General features: G+C 44.3%; 1 protein-coding gene across 1 annotated transcript in view; it reads right to left on the bottom strand.

Moving 5' to 3' along the window:
- LOC103779554 (neuronal acetylcholine receptor subunit alpha-7-like) overlaps positions 1 to 14,244 on the bottom strand; it is a 44,318-nt gene that overhangs the window by 23,236 nt on the left and 6,838 nt on the right. Inside the window, exons 2-4 of the mRNA XM_008947187.1 lie at positions 4,284 to 4,328; positions 3,654 to 3,763; positions 1,135 to 1,214 (exon numbers count right to left, since the gene is read on the bottom strand). Of these exons, the coding sequence (XP_008945435.1) occupies positions 1,135 to 1,214; positions 3,654 to 3,763; positions 4,284 to 4,328 (235 nt within the window). The remainder of the gene's footprint in view (positions 1 to 1,134; positions 1,215 to 3,653; positions 3,764 to 4,283; positions 4,329 to 14,244) is intronic.

Raw genomic sequence — 14,244 nt, 5'->3', positions numbered from 1 at the left:
CTTTCATAAAGTTTTGGTAACACTGTCTTCTCCACTAATCCATGTTTTCCAGTGTCTTGATGAATCTAGCTGCTTCTGTGAGCCTTTGCTGACAGTCAGTAGGCTGATAATCAACTTTTTCCTTCTGCAATTTTGCAAAGTAGAGGGTCTCCTCAGAAGCCCTCTCTAGTTAAATCCCTGTAACAAATAATTTCCTGAGCTTTACACAACAGATTTCCATTATTACTTTTTCTGGTTTTGCACTTTCCTTGGGTTCTTAAGTAACCAGTTCTTCACCATGTAGTTCATAGCTCACCAGAGATAAGTAGGATACCTGGTCTGCCCATATAGACACCCTCTTCCTCACCTTCCTGTCTGAAGGGATAAGGAAGGCTCTGCTCTGGTACATGCCAATTTTATTCCTGCCTCATGTTGCTCCCTGAAGAGCAACCTTACTCATGGGTCTCAGTGTAACAACAAGACTAACTTAAGGAGTCTCAGTGGCAGGGATCAACAGAGGGTCAGCCATCAGGGAAGACTCTCTTGTTCCTTGGTGGGCCCTGTGGACATGCTTGAGGTCAGTGTGCCAGCAGCTGTTACACAAAGTTTGGGCATTTCTTATCCACTACAGTGAGTGACTGTGGGGGTAGCCTTGAACTTGCTGAAAGGTCCTGGCTGCTGGGTCCCACAGCCACTGAATCAACAATACAGATGGAAGGAGACTGACGTTTGTGTTTGGTTAGCTGAGATAAGTCTCTTTGTCTTTTTGCCTGGAGTTTTAGCCTCAGCCAGACACGGAGGACTTTACTGCAGAGAGAGTGTTGCTCCCAGGGTCTCCTGGGTCTCCCCACTGTCAAGAAGGAGCTGGTTGGATTGCATATGAAATGTCATGTGAGGGTGCACATCACCTTCTTCTAGATGATACATCAGTTGGGCCTCTGGATATTCTAAGCAAACTACTCAAGAGAGTGATTTATTGACTTGTGAAGTGGAAATACACTACTTACAATGGACATAAATTATTTCAGTGGGTCTGTCCCATAATTATACAGCAAAATTTCCACAGACTGCTTTTAAACACCTTGGTTTCATTCATTAAGAAAACTATTTGTACTTATTTGACTTAAAGTTAAAAAAAGGTGCTCTGTGCCCTACCTGGAGGAATATATTGGCAGGATCCAGAGTAATTCACCAGCACATTTGTGTGAAATGTCGCATCAAATCTTTCATCCGCACTATAACACAACATAAACATAACAAAAGAAAGCAAACAAAAAAGGAAGCTGATGACTGAGTTAAGATGTAGTAACTGTCAGCATAAATATACTCAGTTTGTTGAATTTAATGCACAGAATGTCTGAATAAAAGACCTATGCATAAGTGAAGGTTCCAGCCTTGATCTTGTACCTCAGTTTCTTATAGGCACTGTTGGCCTGCACCCAGGCATACAGGTTGCATGCTGCAGTGTCCTCAAAGAAGTGAGAGACAGAACTGTTGGATGTCTCAGAGCAAAGGCAGAAGCAAAAGGAACAGAAGTGTAGTGTATCCAAAGACCAATCAGGACAATGAGGCTTTTCTGGCGCTGCTGTCAGAGTCAAGCAGTTCACAATGTAAATTAAGTTATCTGTTACCCAGATACCTGTTGTAAGAGTAATGATGACCTGAAGCAACAATTCTGCAGTCTCTCAGGATTCAGAGGGACCAAGGATTTGCTTTAAGCTATGGAGGAAGGCACTGTGAAGAAGCTGTTTTAGATTTGGGGTTTGAAAGAGGGGATCCACTGGGACTTGTAGGAGGAGATTCACTGGGATTCTAAGAGCAGAAACGAGGTGAAAGGGACCAGGAAGAAATAATTTATTTAGGACTCCACAAAATCTGAGAAAAATAAGACAGCATAATGAACCAGGCAAGGACAAGAATATTCAAGGGAGCGGGCCTGGGGGCTTACTCCAGAGGTCTTTTGGGAAGACGTTGACTGCAGAGGGTTCCCCTGGCTAATGTTGTAGGTCTCCACTCTCAGGGCTATGTGCTGGTTTATTTAGCATGAGTACACTATCTTACACACCCTGTCTCACAAACAGATGTGGAATATTCAGGCTCTGCGTTCCTCATGTGACTGCTCTTTACTCATGTTTGAGCCCCCATCCCTCAATGTTGTCCCCAGGACAAAACAAAGGCGGTAAAATTGAAAAGGCTAAGTGCAGAATGAGTGGTAACTATCAAAAGACATAAAAGGCAGGGGAAAAAATGTTTTCATAAATTAAAGGAAACAAGGAAAAGACAAAGGATCAGATAGATCCATTACTTGCTGTAGAAAGAAAGGAAACAAGAGGGTGCAGAGAGCTGCAGTATCCTGCACCCTCTGCGCTTACAAGCTGTAGCTCACCATAATTAATTCTTGCACAGTGGCAGGAGTCCAGGTCAGAATAGGGGAGGAACAGGTTAAAGAAGTGTAGATAAGACAGATTCCAGTGGACAGGCCTGATGAAATTTACTCTTGAGAACTGAAGGCACTGGCCGAAATACTCTCTGAAGCATTAACAATTATCTGTGAGAGCTTGTGGAGAACAGGAAAAGGCTTGATGAATAAGGGAAGATCAAAGAGAATTCTGATTATTTTTTTAAAGGTGAAATTATAGACAGATCAGCCTAATTTCAGAGATAATGAGATGAAAACAACTGGCACAGATTTGTCAAGGGCCAGCTTCATCAAATCAATCTAAGTTTCTTACTGACTAACTAAGAAGAGACAGGTTATATATGTGAACTTCAAAAAGCCTTTGCTGCATCATATTCTTAGAAATAAGTTATGGTAATATGGACCAGGCTATATGCCTCCTTTTTAGAGACTGAAAAGGAATAAAGAGACTATGAGGAGTGTAGAAGAACACTTAAAAAATCCAGGTCACTCCAAGTATCCTTTGGCTGTCTATTAGGAAGAGCTTGGAGTGGAAAATGAATCTTGGTTATCTGAAGAAACCAACAGAATGAAATTCAGTCTAGACTATTAGAAAGTATTATCCCTAAAACTGTCAGAGAAAGCCAGATCAGTGACAATCTAGTAAGACAGCAAGGGTGAAGTACAACTTCAAAAAATAAGTTTGTTCAAAAAATAAGTTCAAACCTAAGATGTCAGAGCAAAACCAAAATCCCTTCCTCCAAGAAAGCATTAGGGAAACATCTGTCTAAGACCGTCCACTCCACTCAACACTGCAGAAGTGCTGGCTAGAGAGATGGATTTAACTCTGGAGGAGGAAAAAACAGAGTGTTCACAGAGAAGGAAGAATGATATAGAGTTCTATATAATATGAGTGATAAGGAAAGTGAGAAGAAAATCCATTTGGTTAATTCGGGCAGGAACACTATGGCAGAGACACAATAACAATTTTCCAGAAGAGCCATGGTAACTGCAAGGAGAATATAGACTGTTTTCCCTCTGCATTCACTGGGAAAAGGTAAGGAAGACTGGTGCAGAACAATAGCAAGGAAGTCTTACATTCGCTATTAGAAAAATCTATTAGCTGGCACTTGTTTACTTTTATTATTATTATTTCAAGAGTAAGAGCCAAATGCCCAGATGACAAAAAGCCCGGCGTATCAGCAAAGCATGGCTGATTTCCAGCATTCAGTGTTCTAGTTCTAGGCTCCCACCCACCATTGTTCATTGTGCTTACCTGTTATATAGAAGAATGTCTGGTACCCAAATCTGGTCGGCTGGAAATCGCAGGTTCTGCACCCCTGGGTATTCATACTGATCCCAAGACAAGTAAACATCAACCCAGTACTGTTGGCAAATACATACATCAGATTATATGAGCTGGTAAAAGTTTTCTAACTAACTTTCCTAATAGGGATCTTTGTGCCCTTCCCTTTCTGGGGCCACCCCTGGCTTCCCACTTTAGACAGAGGATGGGACTTCTCCACAATCTGTGAGTGCTTGCTGGGTCTGACTCCTTGACAAGAAGCCCCCCAGTCACTGACCATGGAGAGGACCTTTATCCCCTTGAAGAATCTCTCCTTCAGCTACAGTAGGACCCTGACTTTGGGCTTTTGTTACTAGACCCTTACATCCACTGGCCTAAAAATGCAGCTGGTTTCAAAAGTCAACAGGTCTGCCCAAAGCATCAATGTAGTCTCCTGTATTTCATTTCCAATGCTAAAAGGAGCACTAGAGAAATTTCACAGGACTAAAACTTCCTGCTTGTTTCACATTACAGACAAGTGAAAAGACAGTAATCTTGGTAAGAAATCAGATTCAGTAGGTTGGTTTCAGAAATTTGTTGTTGTTGACACAGGTTACTCACCATCTGCAGCCAAGCATTTGTGATCAACACTTGATTCTTCTCGTCCTTTGAATAAAAAGGGAAAGGAAGGGGGAGGGCAGGGGAGGGGAGGAGAGGAGAGGAGAGGAATAAGGAGAGGAATGAGGAGAGGAGAGGAGAGGAGAGGAGAGGAATGAGGAGAGAAGAGGGTACAGTTTGATTACAGGTGGAAAAGCTATTTCTTTTAGAAAAACCCATATTCTTGGGGTAAAGAAATATGAACTTCATGGACTAAGTTGTGAGTTCAGTGCAAAACCATTGGATTGCATTACATTGCACAGAAAATGATGGCTCTTATCTGTCTTAAAACTCCTGCATTATGATAACTGATTGACAAGAGAAGTGAAAATAATAGATAGTCGTTCTGATTTTTCTGGGGACAATCAGACTGCTTACCAAAAGCAGAAGCTTTTCCTTCTAGCTAGTTGGTCAAAACAAGACTACTTCCAGTACCACGCAGCATGCAGTAGTTGTTTTATACAGAGATGTTTTATGTTGTATTTGCTGCCACTGCAGAACAATGGTGAAATGGTCGTGTTTCACTGCTCCTTTGGAATAGTGGCGTTACATAGCTTAGCTCTGGCTCAAAGGGAAGGAAGGGCTGGCCTTGGCAAAAGCTGGCACATGGAATAAAAAGACATAAATGCTGCCTGAGAGGGAGCTCATGCAGTGCCTGCACAGAACAAGAATCTCTGAGTTCAGACACTTACCTGCACAAGCCATGGGGAAGCAGCTCTGACTCACAACAGAAAAAAAGAAGCCCTCACACAGCTGGTCTCTGAGTGCTTTGGGGAGACACAGGGTGCCCAGCTTTCTGCAGTTAGCTTGTAAGTGCAAGACCCTGCAGTGCTATTGCCACCATGGAGATGGAATAGCAAGTCTTATTACCTAAGGTACACTTTGCCTCCTTTATTTTTTTGTAGGGCTACTGTGCTCACCATGTTTGTCCTGCTTCTCAGATTAGTTTTGCAGTCAAAGGGAAGCTTGTCTATTAGAGATCTCATAGGTTTAACTACAGTGCAACCATGCCCTGTGTGTTCTTCCTAGTCTTGTCTTTTGATAACAGCAGTCAGCGAGAACACAGAGTCTAACCAGGGCTTTGGGCTGCTTACGTCTCTCTCAGCTTGGGGGAAAAGAAGTGTCACTTCTGTGATCTGTTTTCATGGACATTTTGAGTCTGTTCTCATCATTCCTTTCAGACTGATGGGCTTTCAAAGGGTGTTTGGTTTTAAAGACAGCAAAACAAAGAAAATGTATTCGGCACTTATCAACAGATGCAGCCTGATGGGTCCTTCTAACTACAGGATAATAGAATCATTTTAGAATCACAGAATTATTTGGGTCAGAAGGGACCTTAAGGATCATCTAGTTCCAACCCCCCTGCCATGGATGGGACATCTCCCACAGGGCAAAGTTGAGCAAGGTCCTATCCAACCTGGTCTTGAACACCTCCAGGGATGGAACATCCACACCTTCCCTGGGCAACCTATTCCAGTGTCTTGCCACTCTCACAGTGAAGAACTCCTTCCTTACAGCTAATCTAAATCTACCCTCTTCCAGTCTGAACCCATTACCCCTCATCCCATCACTACAAGCCCTCTCAAAAAGTGTCTCCCCAGCTTTCTTGTAGGCCATCTTCAGGCATTAGAATGCTGCAATTAGGTCTCTCTGGAGCCTTCTCTTCTCCAGGCTGAACAACTGCAGCCTGTCCTTGTGGGAGAGATGTTCCAGGCCTCTGATCATCTTTGTGGTCCTCCTCTTGGAGCAGTGCAGAATCCATGTCCTTTTGTGTTGAGTACTTCAGAGCTGGACACAGTACTTCAGGTGAGGTCCCACAAGACTCAAGTAGAGGAACCAAATCACCTCCTTCAGCTTGCTGGCGATGCTTCTTTTGATGCAGCCCAGGATACGGCTGGCTTTCTGGACTCCACTCGCACATTGTTGGCTCCTGTTGAGCTTTTCATCAACCAGCACCCCCAAATCTTTCTCCACAGGACCGCAACCACAAGTCTTTGAGTGTGATCATCCAGCCAATTCCTTACCCACCAAGTGGTCCATTCATCAAATCCTTGTCTCTCCAATTTAGAGAACAAGATGTTGTGCTGGACATTGTTGAACATTTTGCACAAGTCCAAGTAGATGATGTCAGTTGCTCTTTCCTTATCCACCAATGCTGTAACTCCATCAAGAAAGGGCACCAAATTTGTCAGGCTTGATTTGCCCTTGGTGAAGTCATGTTGGTTTCCAGTTACCAATCACCTTCTCATTTTCCACATGCTTTAGCAGAACATTAAGGAGGGGTCTACTCCTTGACCTTGCCAGGTACAGAGGTGAGACTGACTAGTCTGTAGTTGTCCAGGTCTTCTGTTTTACTGTTTTTGAAAATGGGGGTTATGTATCCCTTCTTCCAGTCAGTGGGAAGTTCATCAGACTCCCATGACCGTTCAAATAAGATGGAAAGTGGCTTAGCAGTTTCATCCACCAGTTCCCTCAGCACCCACAGAAGGTTTTTGTCGAGTCACATGGACTTGTACAACTTCATGTTATTTAGATGGTCTTGAACCTTGTCTTTACTTACAGTGGGAAGATTTTAATTCTCCTAGTCCCTGCTTTTGCCTTCTACAACCCGGTTTATGTGGCTAGAGCCCCTTCCAGTGAAGACGGAGGTAAAGAAGTCATTGACTACCAGAACTTTCTCCACCTTCTTCATGACCAGGTCTCCCATTACCTTCCAGAAAGGGCTCACATTTTCTCTAGCCTTCCTTTTATCACTGACATACCTGTAGACGTGTTTCTTGCTACCCTTAATGACAGATTTAATTTTCTCTGGGTGTTTGCTTTCCTAACTGCAACCCTGGCTGCTCAGACAACTTCTCTGTATTCCTCCCAGGATACCTGTCCTTGTTTCCACTCCCTGTAGACTCTCTTTTTGCGTCTAAGTGTGTCCAGGAGCTCCTTGTTTACCCAGGTGGGCCTCCTGGCATTCTTGCCCACCTTCCTCTTTGTTGGGACACACTGCTCCTGGGCTTGGAGAAGGTGGTTCTTGAATACTGGCTAGCTTTCTTGTGCCCTCCTTTCCTCCAGGGCTTTATCCTTTGGTACTCTACCAGGCAGATCCCTGAAAAGGTCAAAGTCTGCCCTCCTGCAGACCAGGGTAGTGAGCTTGCTGTGCCCCCTCCTCGTTGCCCTAAAGATCTTGAAATACACCATTTTGTAGTCATTGCAGCCAAGGCTGCCTTTGAGCTTCACATTAGCCACCAGCCCCTCCTTTTTGGTGAGAACAAGGTCCAGCATAGCAGCTTTTCTCATTGGTTCCTCTCCGACTTCTAGAAGGAAATTGTCAACAGTAACTTTCCAGAACCTCTTGGAGTGCTGATGCCCTGCTGCCCTGTTGTGGTGTCCTTCCAACATATACCAGGGTGGCTGAAATACCCCATGAGGACTGCAGCTTGTGAACATGAAGTCACTTCTATCTGTCTATAGAGGGTCTCATCTGCTTGGTTTTCCTGATCAGGTGGCCTGTAGCAGACCCCCACTATGCTGTCACCTTCCCCTGCTTTCCCTCAACCCTGATCCATAAGCTCTCAGTCAGCTCCTCTTCCATCTCCAGGACAAACTCCATGGACTCCAGCTGATCACTGATGTAGAGGGTGATACTCCCTTCCCTTCTCTCTTGCCTGTCCTTCCTAAAGAGCCTGTACCCATCTATTCCCACTCTTCTGTTGTAGGAGCCATCCCTTCAAGTCTCAGTGATGCCAATAACATCAAAGCCCTGTAGGTGTGCGTCCAGCTGTAACTCCTCTTGTTTGTTCCCCATGTCCCATGCTTTGCATAGAGGCATTTAAGTTGGTCCCCCATTGAAGCTAATTTCATGGCTGGAATGCTTCCTGGCTGGAATCCATTATCTTGCACTTCAGGAGCTCTCTTGCTGGCCTGTGATCCTTGTCTAGGCCCAGGATGGAATAGAAGTTTTCCAAACAAGGACCTAAGTTGGCCAGAAGTGCCTGGTTTGCAGGAGCAGCAAAGCTCACTTTAAAAAATAAACCAAAGCTCATTTGTCCAGGTGTAGTTCTCTGCTAAGACACTTCTAGAGAAGGACCCTGAGGAGCCTGGCCAGGGGAAGAATGCCTGCTGGGGCTGCCCAAGAGGCTGTGGGACTCTAGAATCTGAATCTATCCTCTGTTAGAATAATAGGCTTTTAAGTGCAGAGGTGTTTGTGGAGCTTTCCTTCTTTGCAGGTGTGGTGGTTTACTGAGCCATGCAGTTTTACATCATGTAAAGAAAAACGTCCGCCCTTTGGAGTGGGCTGGTCGCCTTGCCCCTCCAGAGCTGCAGAGGAATCACAGCTTCCGCTGTCTTCACCATAACCTGTGGACTGTGTGTGTCTCTGAGACACCTGGGCACAGGAGGAGCTGTATTTGTCTATTACAAAGGTACTTACAAATTACCATGGGGGTGTATGTGTGCCTTACTCTAGCCCAAGAGTTCGCTGGCTGGTACTGCTTTGCCTAAGTGAAAGCTAATTCTTGAGCCTGGGAAGTGCTACATTCAGTTCCCTCACTGTGTATCATACACTTCTGCAGAGCAATTTAAAGTTAGTTGTGAGGATGCCTTTCCTTCCAGGAGAAAACCTGAATAATCTGTCACAGTTTTTCCTGTGCAAGGTTTCTGTCTTCCTTGGCTCTGTCAGCCTTAGGGATGACCCTCCCTCCATATTTGGCATGCTCCCAGCTCTTGCTCCAGCAAAGCAAGCAAAGAAACCCTGCTAAGATCCCAGGTGAGGCTGGAGATGACTAGCCCCCAGAGACACTTTTCCAGCACTCCCCTGGCACTTCCCCATGGCTGCAAATGTTCAGCTCAGACAAATCAGTTTGCTTCTGGTATTAAAATGTTGAAAAAGCTAATGCTGTGGTCACTAGCTTGTGCAACAGTTGTCCTCTAAATCCTTCCTGACTTTATCTGGGTCACTTTCTCCCCTTTCTATCTCCAGCCTGACCCTAGTTAATCCTCGGTCGTGGATATCTGCTTATTCCTACAGCCACCTTTAACCGACGGAGAGTGACAGAGTTAGTTTGGTTTGTTCTGGTGCACATGCTGTGGCACGTGAATGTTTTAGTTTGATTTTCTTTTCCCTGCTCTCAATCCAAAGCTTACAATGCATGTAGGTCTGCCTGCCTTTTTCACTGCTGCCTGTCATTCAATTCTCCCTTGTCAGGCAGACATCTGGATAAAATGTACTGACCCTCAGCCACTTAATTACCTGGGTCACAGCACATGGATGAAAAACTCAAAGCCCTTCCTGGTTCAGTAATTACTTCATAAGGGTAACATGTCTCTGTAGCAAGGCACTTACAAACAGGTGAATGACAGGTATCATTAGTCCTTGTCCTCTCACAGAGTCACCAAACTGGGAGCTGATTCAGACATTGATTATTTGCAAGGCATTGACCAGAAAAGCCCCAAACTGAACAAGTAACTCTTAGAGGTCACCAAGGGCCATATGTGCCTAGTTTGGTTTGTGCCTGAATAAGAGTGACATGGTCAAGACACATGGAGACCGTGACATGGATACACATTAGCAGAGGCATTGATTTCCACACAAGATTTTGATCAAGAGTATCAAAATGAATTGATGGGATTTCAGATGATTGCAAATTCAGTCTACAAATACAGCAGGCAGTCCTTTCCATTGCTGAAAAACCCATTTGCCCACAAACTTCAGCTGATTAACTAAAACTCATCTTAAATGTATTGTATGGTTGGAGTCCCACAGAACCAGAAAGTCTGAGGAAAACCCAGGTTGTGTCAGCAACATTCAGTAAGCATTGCTGGATAGCCTTTATATTTCGGGGGTCTCATTAAAAAGTTGGAATAAGTGTTGCCATAGTAACGTCAGCTTTGAAGAGATACCTGAATTCTAAGTACTTCATCTCAATACCTTTAACAAAGCACCCTCAGGAGGAAGATGGGAGTCAGAGGGGATGGCCCAGAGTCAAGGTGAAAGGCTAGGGAGAGATACAAAAATACACTGGAATATTAAAGGACAAACAAACATCCACTGATGCCTTCTGAGCATTTCTTTCTCCACCTGTATGGAGATGTGACCAGGCCAGTGCTGTCAAGCCAAGGAGGATATAGTTAAGAGCTCATCGCTGAACACTCATGCCCTCCTGCTTTTCTCATTTTGTTGCTTGGGCCTTGTGTCCTGTGAATGGTTGAGGGCCATGTCTCATGATTTTCACCCAAGGTTGAGCCACATTCTCATCTGTTGCCACTGGTTTCTCCTAGAGATCATGCCTTTCTTGGTCCCTCCCCTGTCTTGGAGAGGCACATGTCTCTTCACTGTGAACAAACAGCCCAATTTGCCTTTGGTCTTTGCACTGTGTAGCAGCATAAGGCTGCCTGGTCCCACTGCCTGTACCCACCCACAGTGCTCTCCTCCCCAGAAGGGCATTCTTCAGGGAGTATCACTGCACACCTATCTGTCACTTACAGCAGCCCTGAGCACGCTTACTTTCGTAGCAGCAGCTTTACATGTTGGAGGGTCTGGCCACTACCAGATCACACTCCCCTTGCAAGCCCTTGGGATCCAGAAGCAATCACTAGTGGCAAGAGTTTAAGAGAACCCTGTACTGAGAGAGGCACAGGGTTCAAAACAGGGTCTGTGTGAGAACAGCCTGTAAACACAGCAATGCCAAACACATTTCTCAGGCAAAAAAATGCATGGCCAACAAAGTCTCTGAAAGATGTTCCTTGTGAAGGCCTTGGCTTCCTGTATATCAGAGAGGTACCAGTTGCTTTCCTACAGTTCTTAAATGCAAAGACCCGGATGCAAAAGCTGCTGCAGGAAGGACTGGACCTGTGCATTCACCAAGGCAAGAGCAGGATGAAGGAACAAGGGAACAAATTCCAGCTTCTGCTGCCAGCCGGGGTGCCAGAGTAAGTAGCCCTCCAACTCATTCACACAACTGGTGACTAAGTCTGCCAAATCTACAGTTTTGTGCCTTACCTCCCTTTTTGCTCATGTTTTCCAACTTGCACTGCAAGTGTGGTGAAAAACGGGACACTTGTTCTTGCCCTGCACATGTGACACAAACTTCAACTGCAGCCCATAGGGGCTGTGGGTACCTGCCTTATGAAACTAATTTTATTTTTCCAAGGTGCAGCTTCTCAGCAGTGCCTGGAGATCAGGACTGCTGTGTCACATTAGAGACTCCAGCTCTGGTCTTGAAACTCTTTGACCTTGAGACCTCCAACAAAGACCTGAAAATTCCACAGACTTCCTGTCCCTACATTGCTATGGGCTCCTGGGGAGGGTGAAACCACCACCTTTGTCCCACTGTTTCACAGATGGTTCTCATGGAAACCCCAGAAGCTGGACCCGAGGGCCTCACGTAGCTTTCCAGCACAGCACTGCTCTTGGATTGCTTAGATGAAGTGACATACATGCTTGGTTCCTGAGGGGAAGGATGTTATGCCACCATCCAAAAGCAGTCGATTCTCTATTAAAATCCCAAATCATCCACACATGGCATGTGGGTGGTTTGTATATTCTCCAGGGTGGATACTTCATCCTGAAATAGCCTTTCTCATGTTTTGTGTATAGTCACCAGGTGTTCCAATAAACAGAAATAGACACAAATCACTATTCCAAGGTATTTGTTATTCATTGCATTTTTCAGCATTTGAAATCACAGGGAATGAAGTGGGAGGAGGGTTGATAAAGGTCCCAAATAGGTCAACCCTAAGTACTTATCAGAGACACACTCAGGCTATCTGCAAGACTGCCTTTGGTTTTCTTCCTGCATTTGCATGCTGCTATGATATCACAACAAAGAGGATGTAGGCCTGTTCCAAAACTCAGATGAGCTTTAAAAGCCTGGTATTAGGGATGGAAAATGTGAGGAAAGGTTTCTACTGAGCAGCTGAAGTCACTGTCTCTCAGGAGTTGCGCTCAGCAAACACATTGTTAAAATGCTAACCTTCCAAACATGAGAAGCTAAGAAATACTAGCTCTGAGGTTTAACTGTTTTATTGCAACTCGTTTAACTGCTTTATTGCAACTGGTGACTCTAGAAACATGACCATCTGCAGTGCCCCTGCCCCATGACAGCTTCCATAGTCCCCTCGCACTGGTGAGGCATGGCCATAAGTCCCTGATTTCTGGGGACCTTGCTGCTTCTCCTGGAAGGAGACATGGAATATGTTTTAAATTTCAAGTAGCTAAGTGCTTTTCCAAAGGATTACTTGTTTCCCCTGCCTCTGCTGTTAAGTCCCTGAGTGATAATCAGGAAAATCTTTAAATAAACCTTGTGAGGCTGAGGTAGAAGTACTAAAGTCTCTTAAAAATAGTGGCTCAAAGTAGTTAGCCAAGGTTAAGGAATATGCATGGGCTCAAGAACAAAACTCCCACATCTTCAAACAGCATAATCTAGCCTTTCCATCAGGCAGTCAGAAAACTGCTTAGTTGCTGTGAAATGCCCAGGCTGGATGGCCACCACTGAAAACCTCAGAAGGAAACCAGCCATTCTTTTGTCAGAGCCACAGCCAGCAAGTACCACTTTGGGAACCACACTGAGAGCAATCTACTGAACTGCCGCTCACTATGTGAGACCCCTCCACTCTCTGCCCTGAGCCAGGCAGAAACCAATGAAAACCAGATGAAGGTAAAATTCAGGTAACTAAGGCTTCATTAGAAGGCTTCATGCAAGTGTGTGCACAAAGTAGTATTAGACAGGAAGCTGTAACACCCATGGTGCCTAACTTCATTCTGCTGGCAAACTCACATGTGGCGTGTTTAATTGGTTCACTGACAGACATTTTGATAATGCCTGGCACTTAGAAGGCAGCCAGAAAAATAATTCATGGCTTAATTAGCCCTGGCTTTCCCACTTCTCAATTTCAGTTCATACTAATGAGAGGCAAATTTATTTATTTTTAATTCCTAGAGTTCAAAATTGATCACAGTAAGCAAGTTTTATGAACAAGGGGGTGAGTTTTGAATGTAACGAATTTATTGCTCTAGCAATCCTTCTGTATTTTTTCTGCCTGAAATTTTAATAACTATTATTCATGATCACTAATAACCAATTTTCAGCTTTTGTAATGATGTCCAGTCTCTTTTCCTCCTAAGTTACACCATTTTGCATCAGTTTAACTGCTCTGTTCTCACTGAATTTGCTCTTCCAAGATGAAACTGAAATTTCTGGTGGAGAAGAAACTTCCTGGGAAGATATGTAACCACAGGTGACACAGGTCAATGCAAGAAGAAAAAAAATAAACATAGGTCGCAAAGTCTGTGAAGGAAGCCCACAGATAAATGCAAAGGCATAAAAGGCATTACTAGGAGAGGAAAAAGAACGACACTTTCATCTAGAAGGGTTGAAAGAGTCAGTTTCTCTCTCCAGCACTTAACAATGTTTTGTAATTAAATAAAATTTAGATTACCTGCTTCATAATACTTTCCTTATTACTTCTCTCTTTTTCATATACTCTGTGTTTCAGTCTTGAGTGGTCAAGCTTACACTGTCATCTATCCATAAGAGATTTGTACAGGATGTACTATCAGGATTATGGTTTAATCTAGTGAATACTGATACAATATTTGGAATAATATGTACACAGGTGCTTATGTTTACTTGCATATTTTAATTTGCTGCCTTGAATCACTTGTCTGTTGATCTTGGTTTGCTACAAAATACCCAGTGCAGAGATCTGGACATATGATGGTGCTGGGATGAAAGTGGGAATGGATGACATAGCTGCTGTAAAGTCAGTTTAGGAAGGCAGAGGTGAAGTAGAGATAGAAATTTAACCCTTGAACTTTATGGCCACTCCATTCACCTGAAGAACCAGCCCTAGAAAGCCTCTGTCATAGAGGACGGGACACGTACGAGGGAAATGGCCTTGCTTGCCCTTCATGGAACACTCAGGGCCACCTCTG

The sequence above is a fragment of the Merops nubicus genome, unplaced genomic scaffold (assembly GCF_000691845.1).
Source record: "Merops nubicus isolate BGI_N331 unplaced genomic scaffold, ASM69184v1 scaffold11179, whole genome shotgun sequence".
NCBI lineage: Eukaryota > Metazoa > Chordata > Aves > Coraciiformes > Meropidae > Merops > Merops nubicus.
Note: the sequence above shows the minus strand (reverse complement) of the source record. Positions and strands in the feature narration are given on the sequence as shown.